The sequence below is a fragment of the Phaethon lepturus genome, unplaced genomic scaffold, assembly GCF_000687285.1.
Source record: "Phaethon lepturus isolate BGI_N335 unplaced genomic scaffold, ASM68728v1 scaffold3644, whole genome shotgun sequence".
NCBI lineage: Eukaryota > Metazoa > Chordata > Aves > Phaethontiformes > Phaethontidae > Phaethon > Phaethon lepturus.
This window is the reverse complement of record NW_010536852.1, coordinates 70,669-83,909: the sequence shown is the minus strand read 5'-3', so window position 1 is coordinate 83,909 and position 13,241 is coordinate 70,669. Positions and strand designations below refer to the sequence as shown.

The 13,241-nt window shown below is 46.7% G+C and overlaps 1 protein-coding gene across 1 annotated transcript in view; it reads left to right on the top strand.

The window, feature by feature from the left end:
- The window catches only part of PCYT1B (phosphate cytidylyltransferase 1, choline, beta), an 18,998-nt gene extending 6,624 nt beyond the window's left edge, over positions 1-12,374 (top strand). The window contains exons 5-8 of the mRNA XM_010286286.1: positions 288-366; positions 3,607-3,749; positions 5,871-6,059; positions 11,776-12,374. Of these exons, the coding sequence (XP_010284588.1) occupies positions 288-366; positions 3,607-3,749; positions 5,871-6,059; positions 11,776-11,982 (618 nt within the window). The 3' untranslated portion in view covers positions 11,983-12,374. The remainder of the gene's footprint in view (positions 1-287; positions 367-3,606; positions 3,750-5,870; positions 6,060-11,775) is intronic.
- Positions 12,375-13,241: the final 867 nt, after the last annotated feature.

Here is a 13,241-nt window from a genome sequence, read left to right as displayed (position 1 = left end):
CAGGAATGGGTGTCTTAAGTTTTCTACAGAATATCACAGAGCCAGCCAGAGCGATGTGTTAATGGCAGTGCTTCTGGAGACAAGCTTTCTGTTCTTTCATAATTGATCATACAACACAGCAGCTGTAGGCCTAAATCTAGTGCAATATTCTAGGTGATGGCTTTAGGATGAGAATGTCAAAAGCAAGTCAGCTGAAGTCAAGAAAAGAGATGATCCTCCACAACGACCCCCCACTGAACCAAAATTCAGTGATGGTGGCATATGATTCTTCTTCTGTTCACTGGCAGATTGACTTTGTAGCCCACGATGACATCCCATACTCCTCCGCTGGCTCGGATGATGTATACAAACACATAAAGGAGGCAGGTAAGGGCAACTTCACATTTTTAGCACCTTCCTTTTCAGCCTCAGCTCAAATTCTTTTACTGCCTTTCGACCACAACTTCTGTGAGAGAAGCAGTAGAGATAATATAACATTCTTTTATGCCCCAACAGTAGGTACTGCTGACTTTAGCAGAAAGATTCACTTTGTAAAACCACGAAGAATGTCCTCGGCTGAATTCCTGCCGTAACCCCCAGGAAACCATTCAGATCTGTCACGAAAGAGTCCCATCTGGGTTTTTAAAACAATATTAGGGTGCTCGACTAAAAGCTTTGAATGAATGAAAATGAGTTTAGTTCCCACAGCAGCCCAGCCAACTTCAATGGTTTGTTGATAACTGCAAACTGAGGACTCCTTAACACAGCCCAGTCCTGAATACAGGCAAGCACAGACAGCCTTCAGGAGTCATTAGGATCCACTTCTGCATTGCACCAAGGGTTCTTTTCATTACACTGGCAGAGGCTTTACACTGGTTTACACTGGTAGAACCAGAGTAATTAATTTGCCATGACTGTTTAGCGCTTTGGTTGACTACCATTGAACATGAACAGGCGGAAGTCATCAGGAGTTAGTATGTCTTCAGTTCAAGGAAGCTGAATTAAATCTGAGGAGATAACGTTAAGCCACTGTTTGCCAGTAGCAGCTATCCTAACACAGTGAACGGTGCAGGAGGAGGAACTGATCGTGTCTTTCTTCTGCTCCCTGGAGGTGCTGCTTTGAACACTGGTGAATCCATCCTCTTCCTGGTCTACATAAACATGTATATTGGAGGCTTAAAAAACTTCCAGAGCAAATCTGCCTCATGGGAATTTGTTGTGCAAAGTGACCTTCTCAAGCTATACAATGACAGCAGTAGACCAGATATTGACCTGAGCTAAAAGAATAAGCTTTTTATAGCAGCAGTTCTTGATCATTTTCCACTTGCAAACCTTGCTGTGGTATCAGACTCCCAACCCTCCTTCGGGAACTGCTGTTCTACAGTTTCAGAGCCAGCACCAGCTTACTTCACTAAGTAATGGAACAAGGGTACCTCTGGTAAGGATGGGTCACGGAGGGACGTACAGAATATGTGCTGGACAGGCAGCTATTTTGCTTTTCTTCTGTAAGGTGCCGAGTGCACAGGACAACATGACAGGAGCCTTTGGTGTCACTGCATCATTACCAGATTGAGCTGGAGAGTGCCCAAACCTGGCACATCCTTCTCTGCTGCTGTTGGGCATGGGTGCAGTGCGCACGTGTCCTGACAAGAGGTTCAAACTTGGCAGAATAGATTATAGACTTACAGCTTCAGGGGGTGGTGGTCTGTCCTGTGTCTATCACTGCAAGATGCTGGAGAAGTGACTTCAGTCTTGTATGGCTGAATTTTGTTACGTATAAACTAGGAATAATGTACCTTACTTGAAGAGTTTTGAGATCTAGTGCTGTAACAGTTCTAATGCTCCAGAACAGCAATATTAATTAATTTCCCCTTTCTCCTAGGGGGCTTTGTTTTATATAGACCAATGCTGTGGATGCATTTGTGCATGTTCCTTAGTTCCAGTACTCCCATTTTCCTACGTCAGGTTTTTGGGCAGCAGAGAAGCAGATGGGAACCGTGGACCTCCTTGTGTAGATTCCCATGTGCTCCCATTTCCCCACTCCCTTCAGTGGGTGGGAGAGCATATGGGCAACAGTGAGCTGGGTAACAGTGTGCTGCGCTGACTAAACCTCTGCACATCTGTGAGCAATTAGTTTGGAAAACATGAATCAGTCCAACACATGAAGCATATGAAAGCAGTATCAGTGACTAAAGGTAATGTGCTCATACATGGGTTTGTGCATCTACTTGAAAACAATTCCTCTTTTGGCTTAGCAAGAGTAGGGTTTGGATTTTGTTAATGTATTCTTATGGCTCCTATCTGTAAAGGCTTCTGGCTCAAAGCGGGTTTCACTGCCTCCAAAAATAGTTTCCTGAGTGACTGCTGCAAGCCTGTAAAGCACAATCAGGGAAACCTCTCTGCTTGTGATTAAAATAATCTGTTTTTAGCAGAGTATTAATTAGAGATCAGAACGAAAGAATATCACATAGCATTTAGTCACAAGAGCTTCTTGATTCCTTCTCCAGGTCTTTTTCTAACCCAGTAAAATTAGCTGGCAGTGCATGCCTACTTCAAGTGAACATGTGAGGATTAATTTGCCAGTAGCTATAGCACCCTTTTAAGACAAAGCACTACTTTTTTTGCAAAACCGTTTCCAGCCTAATCTCACAGCTCTCTCTTATCAACAGCTTGATGTTGCAATTACATATAAGTGATAGTAGTAATTTTCTGTAGCCCTAAATAACTACTAAACCAAGGTGTGCTAGCACTCTGCTATCACTGCCTTTGTGACTTGCATTAACACTTCAAGTGATCCTGTCTTGATGAGGATCAATTAAAAGGCAATGTATACCTCAGCTGTGTTGAGGAAATACAAGCATTATTAATAACCGGCCAGTTTTCTGAGGGCCTGATCTCTCGGAGCAGGGAGAGTGGTTATGCAGCCACCGACATGGCCAGGGGGACATGAAACGGGGGCTATGGGCACTGACACCCTCAGTCCCCACAGAACATCCACATTTGCTCACATTACCGTTACGCTTCACCTTCCTGTACAGGCTACTGGCACGTCCAGGGTGTTTTCCAGTTACTGTAACACAACTTTTACCTGCAGGTGCTTCCTTGCTTTGGCCAAAGCCAGAGGCTGGTCTGTTTTACTCAGCAGAATAAAGACCATCAGATGGTGCAGCAGAGGGGTGGAGGGGAGAGTGAAAATACACAGGAGAGCAGCAAATGGCCTTTCGGTAGCGGGAGTGGAAGCCAACCCCCCAGCTCCTTTATCTAACGTTAAATAAGGGCTACGCCTACGGAAAGAACCGCTGAGTGAATTCCCACAGCTGTGGGGTTTAGCCTTCCTGGCTCGGGAGCCCCTGCCAGGCTCGTAACTTTCACGAGTTGACGAGCTGACGCTGTGAAGAGGGCAAGTTTCAGCCTTCCCGAAGGCTTGAGGGAAAACGAACAGTACAGCAACCTAGCACCTTCCCTAAGCTCCCACAGGAGCAACAGGAAAGAACGAGGAACAAGACAGGCAGAACTGCAAGTCTCTTACCTTTTGTCAGGCATTTCTGTGTTCATCCTCAGCTACCTGCCACAGTGCCTGGTCCTGCCGTGCTTTCTCAGTGGGCTTTCTTTTCCCACTTTGCTCAGGAATGTTCGTACCAACGCAGAGAACCGAAGGTATCTCCACGTCAGATATCATCACAAGGATTGTCCGGGACTACGATGTATACGCCCGGCGCAACCTCCAACGAGGATACACCGCCAAAGAGCTGAATGTTAGTTTTATAAATGTAAGTACACCAACCTGCATTTGCTTCTGAAACGCTCTCTCCTAGGACCCCACACATAGAATAAAGTTAAGAAAGGATATCTTCCTCCTGCTGCTTTTAAAATAGCTAGGAACAACTTAATTTAAAAGAAACTGGTAAGCTGAGGGTAGTTTTAACTGCTCCTATTAATTAGGAAAGCTGCTGCTCCCCTTCCTCCTTGAGCTGTGACTTAATGATACACTAGGAAGGAGCCCACCCCCCCACCGCAGGCTTCTCAGCTGCCCACCCAAGACACAATTTGTTTCCTTATTCCCATGGGGAGAAGGCAGCACAGAGTGCAAGGATTTTGATATCCAAACTTCCTCTACAACATGACAGGATACAAACCAAAACAGAAACAGCTGAGCATCAGTGAGATTATGAGAGGAGGCTAAAATGGTTTTTAAAAGACAAGGAAGTCTGTTAGGCAGCTCATACACAAATGATGCTGAAGAGATGAGAAGCCACCATAGGCAGGGCAAGAGCTCCATTTGAAAAGATGGCTCAGAAAAATGTAGCAGCTCAAATTATTCAGCTTCCATGTGCAGAACTGCACCTTAACACTTAACAGAAATGGAAGTTTACTTCCTTTCATTTCTGTTTCAAGCCTTAAGGCCTCAAGATAACCCACACTACTGAAATCTTTCCTGTGATTGGACTGGGTCACAGGAGTACTTCCCTCCCCCTTCCCCGGAGCCGGAAAACCCCCTTGTGAAGGACTGAATTGTGTCATTTTCTGAGGGTTTTGTTTACTTATTTCTTATTTTGAAGTCTGGCAGAGAAATCACAGATCACAGGGCATAAATATTTATTTTACTCTGCTTTTTTTTCAGTCTTCTACAAAATCTCTAAAAATCCTGCTTGTAAGTACTCCACCCAGAAGAATCACTATGGCAAATATCCATTAAATTAAGGCAACTGGATGCCTTGAGGCATTCTCAAATTTATCCTTTAGAGGCTCTGAGGTTAAGATACTGTTGCTTCCCCAGTCTTAAGCCACTGGTGTATCCTGAAGTCCCTCCTGGCATTTGGTTATTTAGTTTATAGTAATTTAAATGAAGAAATACTAATTTGTACCAGAGGCTGTTTGCATTTCAAAACTAAAAAAACTGCAGGATTTCACCAAGACAGAAAAGTGCTGGTTTCCCCATTAAAGAAAGGCTTGGTCACATATTAGGTGCAAAGTGAATTCAGTTTCTTTGGACCGTGAGGATTTTGTTTGGCCTTGTGGCCTGCAAAGATGGTTCTTCTAGTAATTCATGAGCTAGAATAAAATCCACCTCAGCACAGTATTTGTTTTGAAAGTAAATTCAAGTGCCCATTAAATGAAGTTCACAGGAAATTAAAAGCCGATAGTGATCTGTTCTTCTACAGAGACCGTTATACCTTCAAGGGCACAGTGTTAGTTATCTGTGTACTGACCATTTGAGGAGCACTGAAGCATTTCAGGACAAAAGCCCTTTAACCCTGAAGTATTTTGGAAGCTTGGCCCAACAAGAGCTCCCTAACATGATCTTCTCTGTCCCTCTCTTTTTCTATGTGACTTGGCAATTAGGAGCTTGCCCTCTTTTCTGTCAAGTCTGCTGGCCACAAGCCACTGGCCTACACACATCTTTCTGTTGCAGCCAGAAGCTCCTGTATTAGCCAGGCTTAGAGGTGAAGAGAGCTTCCTTCTGCTCTGCAGAAATCTGACCAAAGAGACAGTCTGGTCCAAGTTATTATCCAGGCTGGCAAGTCAGCAGTGGTCTGAATTTGCTAGAAAACCCAGGGAGATTTGCCTTTTGCTTAAGTTTGAGCTGGTAATTTCTCACTTGTATCCTTCACAAGTTTCATATAATTTTGAAAGTGCATTCAGTTTGAAAATATGGAAAGATTCATGTTGTGGATTAAACACGGTAATCACACAAGATGGTCTTTTCAATATGTACCTTCTGCACTTCATTCCACAAATGTTAAATTTGCATTTATAAAAATAATGTGGGAATAGTTAACTGAGGCCATATGTATTAGGATACATTAATGCAATTTTTTTCTTCACAACTGTCAGTGGCTAATTATTTCCAAGTGCCTATATATTAATCTCTGTCCACACTTTTAAAACAGGAGAAGAAATACCGCTTTCAAAACCAAGTGGACAAAATGAAAGAAAAAGTCAAGAATGTGGAGGAAAAATCAAAAGAATTTGTTTACAAGGTGGAAGAGAAGAGCCATGACCTCATTCAGAAATGGGAAGAAAAGTCCAGGGAATTTATTGGCAACTTTTTAGAGCTGTTTGGACCCGACGGAGCCTGGGTAGGTATTCTGCCATCCCAGGAAGGCTGAGTGGTTTTTATTAATCTTCTGTAATGCAGATCAAGAGCAGATTCTTTTGCTGCAGTCTTTGTTTTGAAAGCCAGCACAGTAGGATAATGCTAAACCCGCTTGCTGAATCCAGTAACGCATGCCAATACTGCAGCAGGAGGATTTGCTGCTTCTGGTTGTTGCTGGTTTGGGATAATTTCTGTCTTTTGTGAAGATGTGATGCTGAATGTGATACTGCATTCAGTAGAGCTGCACGCAGCAACACACGAGCAAACAGGCTAATACAGTCCATTCTCCCCATTAGCACTAAATGAGACCACAGACATCAGGGAGGAATTACACACTGGAGCTGGTGAGGGAAACAGGGACACTGGAAAGTTTTTCAGTAGTTCTCTTCATGCTCTTACTCAGCAGTAGAAGATTACAATTTTCTAGCTTTAAAAACTACCGATTTAAAGTTCCAAGAAATGATGTTACATGTTATAGAATCATTTAGGTTGGGAAAGGCCTTTAAGATCATCAAGTCCAATGTCGAGTGGCCAGGCTCATCTGACTGCAGGGAAGGCTCAAGTGGAACTGAAACACTTTCAAAGCTCTCCTCAGTACGTTGCTGGCTCCACAGCACCCATTTACCACAGGTCCCCAGGTGCCTTGGAAAGGCAGTTGAGAGTCTGTAAGAGCATCCTTCTAGGGAGAAACCCCAGGGTCTTAGTGCGTGACTTCGGTTTGAGCAGGTGAGTGGTGACTTCGTGACACTTCAGAGCCCCAAGAGAGTTCCCAGCCCCCATCTTTCAGTTCTGATAGCTTGCCAATCCTTGAGAAGCTTTGTTGTACTACTTCCCTTTGCTACCATCAAAACTAGTAGCAAAACTTAATTTGAATGTAAAAGTTACCATTTGTTTGAACGGACCTTCTTAGACCTCCCCGTTGGGTGTCAGTCCTTTTCCAGCAAGTGCTCTGCAGAGCTGTGTTCTGGTGAAAGCCCCTCCACTACAGGCATCATCTCGGACGTGCTGCTCTAGTCGCACGCTCTGAGCAAAGCTTTTGCTCGGTTTCAGGAAACATGAGCAGGCACGGTGGAGAGCAGCAGAGAGCACAGGGTGAACTGAGGGGAGCAGAGGAAGAGCTAGACAAATAATCCTGCAGACCAGCAGGATGCTTCAGAAGTACACCTTCAGACCATGGCTTGCAGACAGACAGGCAGCTCCCTCCTTACTTGAAAGCAAACCCTTTGCAAGAAGCTTGTGCAGGCTTTAACTGCTCATGGATTACAGTTTGAGGCAAAATGTCAATAGAGGCAGCAAGACAGAAAAAACAGTTTAGGACTAACATGAAGCAGATACTATTGGAATATTTTTAAAGAGCCAACACACACGTAATATTCTCTCATGTCACTTACTAGTTCACACCCGAACAACTTCCCATCACGAAAGGTAGCTTCTGTTGAAAGGATCTCAGCAGAGTTTTTGTTTATAAACCCTCAGGAAGATTCACAGAGCCCTGGTGAATTAAGCAGCCCATATCACAGCTGTGTCATAACTCTGTACCACCAAAGCACATAGTACCTGCCTCTTACTGGACTTCTTATCTTTTCTCTGCCATGACTTGCTGTGTTGATTACCACTTGGTTGAGAAAAGCCTAAAATTAGACTGTGAAGGCTTCAGAACAGAGGCTGCATCTTTATAATCTCCTTACAGCTACATCTGTCCCGTGCAAAGGCAGATGCTCTCTGAGTAACACTGGTCCCAGCCATATAAACAAATAGCTTATTTAGCAATTTGTTCATTGACAGTATCATTTTCCTTGGGGAGGGGAAGAGGGTAAACTCTTCTGATGAAAAGCCCAGGTTTACCTGCGTTGACCACATCCACATGAAGAGTCCTGCTTCCGAGTTTTTCTCCATAGGGCTTGGTGAGTGTTCCCCATGTGGGCTGGTCCTGTGGCCATCGGTGCTGAATAAATGAAATCAATGCTAACAGAGCAGATGAAACCCACAGGAGGCAAGAGGAGTTTGGCTGTGCAGAGAGGGGAAAAGAATTTCAAAGCCTTGATCCCATTCCCTGTCTCTACCCACTCAACACTGCACACTGCTGGCATTTTTAAAAACCCTTTGCTGATAAAACATTTTATCAAATTTGATTAGAGAAAAGCTGCTCTGCAAAGGTCTTTGGGGTGGAGGTGGCCTCCTGTTTACTGAGTTAATGTCCCAACCACAAAGTAGGAAATCTGGTGCAACCAGAGAGACCTTTGCTAAGAACAAGAGCGAAATCTCCTTGCAGTGTTGTAGGAAAAGCATCAGTGACAGCGAGCTGAGAGGTGTTGCGGCTTTTTTAAAATCAGTTTGAGCCTTGCAACAGAAAAGACTTTTAAAATAATGATAACTTGCTATTAGTGTCAAAACTGGTATTAACGTTAATTTGCCTTATCACTGTTAGTTAGATGTTGCTTTTAATGTTGACATTAAAAGTACAGGAATCGTAACGGGCATGCTAGATTCCTAGATCAGTAATTTGCATGCCATTAATATGCTATTATTATTATTTCACAAATAATTATTGTAATATGTTTTATGCTAGCATCAATTTTCTAAACATAAGGGCCACATAACCCACAAAAAAGAATCCATTTCTGAAAAAAGGTCAAAATGTCAGTTGTGAAACGTCAAGATGTCTGTAATTAATTGGCAATTTTGCCCACCTGTGCAATCCCTGGTATTTTTTCTGTGGGAGAGTCACAGAAGGGTCAGAAACACAAACAACATGGCATGAAACTGCTGTCCTGGCTTGAGAGAGGGCCACCACGCAGCCCGGCACAGAGGCCCTAATGGCAGAGACGCCGCTCCACGGAAGCGGAAAGCAGTAGGGTTCATTCCACCTTCTCTCAGACACGTACGATCAGGCAGCTGCACATCAGGTCAGCGGAGAGAAGGCAAGCCTCACAGGGCAGGGTTTCCATGCTAACCTCCTTCTCGGAGGAGATAAGGTGTCCCTCCAAAGGCCCATTTCCCTCTACTCAGTGCACAGAGGGAATCGGGGATGACGACACCGGGAAATGGCTGCATCACATCAGACGTCTGCAGGGACTCCGAGGAATATTACGGGTTGCGGCTGGAACCCAGAGCCGGCATTTAGGCCACACTGTGTGTCCGCAGCCTGGACCTGAGCACGACCTTGAAAGAATCAGCAGCTCAAAAGCAGCAGTCCTCCGTAACACCCAACTGGCACCTGTTCTGTAAAGCAAAGGAGTATCAACATGTAGGCAATAAAATTCAGAAATAGGCAAAATATATTTGCCCAGTAGCAAGTCCTTCAAAAGCAAAGCGTTATCTCCCTAAACTGGCTGGATGTACCTGAACTTGCTTGAGCCAAGGCTTTGAAAATGTTTTCCAACCTGTAGTAAGGGTCCAGAGTGCACCCAGCCTTGTCTAACCCTCCTGCACTTCAAGGGAGCCGTTAACACTTGTTCTACTTCTTCAGTACCCAACGGCCTGAGGATCACCCCGCCGTTAGGAAGACCTTGCCTGTGAAGGGCATGACTTACTGACCCTGCTAGAGCACAGCTGGAGGGGAAGAGTCATTCTGGAGGCAGCTGTGGTTTTAGCCAGCAACCTGGTGGCTAAAGCACTGATGCAGGAGGCAGAACGGACTGGCCAGGCACTTACCCCGCTGAAGGTGTGAGTGCACCAGCTTGTTCAAGCAACAGGCCCTTTGCTGAAGCAGGGACCAGGCAGCAGGTGTCCTACAACCTGGCTGAGGGCCTTCGCAGGAACGTGGGGTTCTCCTTTCCAACCCTGGCCCAAGGTACAGCCAAGTAACCCCTGCCACATGGGATACCAGCCAAGCTGGGACCTTTGATCTCCCCCAACACCAGTACCACAACACCATGAGCCATTGCAATGTCACTGAGCTTTCTGAAGTGGCTGGTAAGGCACCAGGGGCAGGAGGGAGTCAAAGTGTTTTGCTTGGCCAGGAAAAAGATATTTCATATCAAACAATTTTTTTGTTGTGAGTTATCTTCAGTGAGAGGATGAAACAGGCTAAGTTAAGCCAACAAAACCTCAATTTCTGTGATCTAAAGAGAAATTTTGCACTCCAACCACTGAACTTCAGCAGGCTCAGAGGCTTTGCCAGCCCTGGTGACATCCTCACGGCTCCCAGCAGCAGCAGCAGAAACCCTCCCCCACCCAAATGCTTCCTGGCAGCATTTATCAGGAGCAACCACCATCTGCTAACTATTGAGATTTTAGGAAGTCTTGACTATTTTGGACCTAGCAGTAGTGCCTGAGCAGGTTACACGCTGCGGGTCTCTTTGCATGAGAGCATGGCTGTGTGGCTCCAGGCAGGAGCTGTTCTGTCATTCTGCACTGCAGCGACATCCAGGCTCGGAAACGGAGTTAAAGGCCAATGCGATAAGGATATAAATTGGGTGAGGGAGCTCACAGAGGAGCAGTTAAGTTTGGTATTTGCGCTCGATCGTTAACCTCCAGGTTTAGCAAACACCAGAAGCCTGATGGGAAAACCTAGCATTTGCCCCTCTGCTGGCAGGGAATACCGAGTTTCCAAGAGGGGGGAGTAAGAGCAAGACAGGCAGCCACAGGCCCCTTGGCTGGGAGGAAGGTCATCACACAGCAGAGTCACTGCAGGCAGAAGGGAAGGAGGAACAAAATGTAAACTCAAGCTGAGAAGGTCTGTGGACTACAGCTGCCCAAGCAGGCAAACCCAGAATACATTCTGCAGAAGTATTTTAGACCTGAGCGGCAACTTAACTTTGTTGGGGCTGGCTCTTCCATTCCAGCCGAGCATCGCCTGCGACCCGACCCCCAGTACTCCAGACAAGGATGAGAGTGCGTGTTCCCCATCCCCAGGAGGGGCAGCGAGGCCCTTGCATTTGGCATTTTCCACGTGAAGCCTGCAGCAGCTGCGCAGTACGCGCTAGATCTCCTGTAACCCAGCCCGACAGCCTGTTGCAAGGCCACGTAGGCGCTGACAAGTAGCAGCATTTGCCTTAGCGTAGCAGATGCTTGACTGAAAAGGTGGTCTCCTCCACCCCACCTGCTCTGGCAGGTCTCCACTCATCTTTACAAAGCAAAAATGACAATAAAGCTCACAGCAGAACACCGAGCTTGTACGTGTTTCTCTTTTCAACAAACACATCTGAATTCTGACATTTCCACCCCCCCAACTTCAGGGTTTGGGTAGTGCACGCTCCAGGTAGATGGGGAAGTGGCTGCCAGTATTTGGCAGGGACCGGGCTGTCTCCCTCAGGAAGGGAAGGAGAAAAAAAAGGCTCGGCCAACCAGGAAGCTCAGCAGGAGACGGGTGGTCCATCCCAGCACGCTAAAAGGGAACAAGGAGCATTTGGAGTTCAGGCAGAAAACTGACTTTTTGAGATGGAACGTGACCAGCTCATCCGAAACCAGCCAAAGGGAGTTTCTCCTAGCTGGCTTAAGACAATACACACAGTATTCTCATACTAGGGGTGTCCTACCTAAGAAAAAAACCTTGTCATGTAAAAAACGGGTTATTATGAGCCAGCAGAAGAGGCAAAGGCTAAGTACAGGCCATGCTTCAGAGCAGAAGTCTGTCCTCCATCTCCTTGCTCTCTCCCAGATGAGAGGCACAGGGCAGCGTAGCCCCTGCCTGCCCACAGACATACCTTCCCCTCTAAGCGTTACTCAAAGAGCATCTTTTCGCTTTGCTTTTGCAGAAGCAGATGTTCCAGGAACGAAGCGGACGAATGCTCCAGGCTTTCTCTCCCCGGCAGAGCCCGAACAACAGTCCTACGCGAGGCCGCTCTCCATCCCGTTCTCCATCTCCACCCTGGGTCTTCAATAAAGCCTCCCCTCCCTCTTCTCCAAAAGCTGCCTCTGCCTCCCTCAGCAGCATGAGCGAGGGAGATGAGGATGAAAAGTAAAGTAAAGATATATTTTTTTAACCATGAGACAGAAGAACAAGCTACGAACTCAACCGCCGGATGGGGAGAAGCATGAGGAACATCAGGGGTATCTCTGACAGCAGGGAACGTGCTCTGGGAGATGTTGAAAACGGACTGGAGCACAGCAAGGGAGATCTCAGGAAGAGCTTATCCCATCCCCACTCCCTCGCGGTGCCTGGAGGCCCGGCCAGCAGCGCTTGCCAGACATGGTACCGGGGGCTGACGGAAAGACATATGCCTTTGTGCAAGTTCCTGTCCACATCTTGCTGCTCACAGCTGCTGCAGCCAGGCCAGGCCAGCGGGGAACTCTGCCCCGAGCAGGGCTGGCAGGAGGAGTTCGGTCGGCTCCCGATCCCGAGCCGGCACACAGGCTGCGGCCTGGGGGTGGAGAAGACGCAGTCATCCCGGACCCTGCTAACCTTGAGCTCTGCTGGCACGTGAAGGAATGGCATTGCTGCCACAAATACATTCAGAAACAGGAAATAAAATTTTACCTTTTTTCTTTTTGAATGAAATCTGCCCCAGGCCCCAAACCAGTGAAATGGAGAGTTCTCCAGCTGAGTTGCTGAAAATCCATTTAATACATTCAAGCTATTGAATGCTGCTTGTTGACCAAGCCTCTGTACAGGGTGTATGTAAAGTCAGGCCGTATTTGCTTTATCAAATTGCTCTCTGCGTTCCCAGTGCCTGAACAGCTATCTGATAACTTCCGTTTTGCTCCCTGGTTTTGCACTTTGGAGGCAAGAAAATAAATGAAGACAGGCCTAGCTGGGATGTGGTGTTGTAGGGTAGTTTGAAGACGTCGGTGATTTTTACTGGTGAACTGTAAAGCGCACACGTGGGATCCCAAGGCCTCAGGACATGGCCTCCTAGAAAACCCTGCTGCTCCCTGCTACCCATCGCCAGATGACGCGCACAGTGGCACTGCCGTCCTCACGTGCTGCTCAGCCAGTTAAACGCATTTCTCAAACTCTGAACAAGACGTGTTCTCAGACACCCTGCCCCTGCAGGGGTCCCGAGGCCCTTCCTCTGCCTGAACGTGGAGGAAAAAGTTGGAGAAAACAATGGAAACCCTTTAAACGGGACTTGGCATGGGGATTTTCCCTCTCCGTCCACGATACCCGTACAGCCCCGAGCAGAGCCACAAAAAGGGTAGCACGAGCTTTCCTTTCCCCTCGATGCACCACCTGATCTCCTTCCAGCTTGGCAGAGCCAGACCCGCCTGGTGTCCGGCTCCA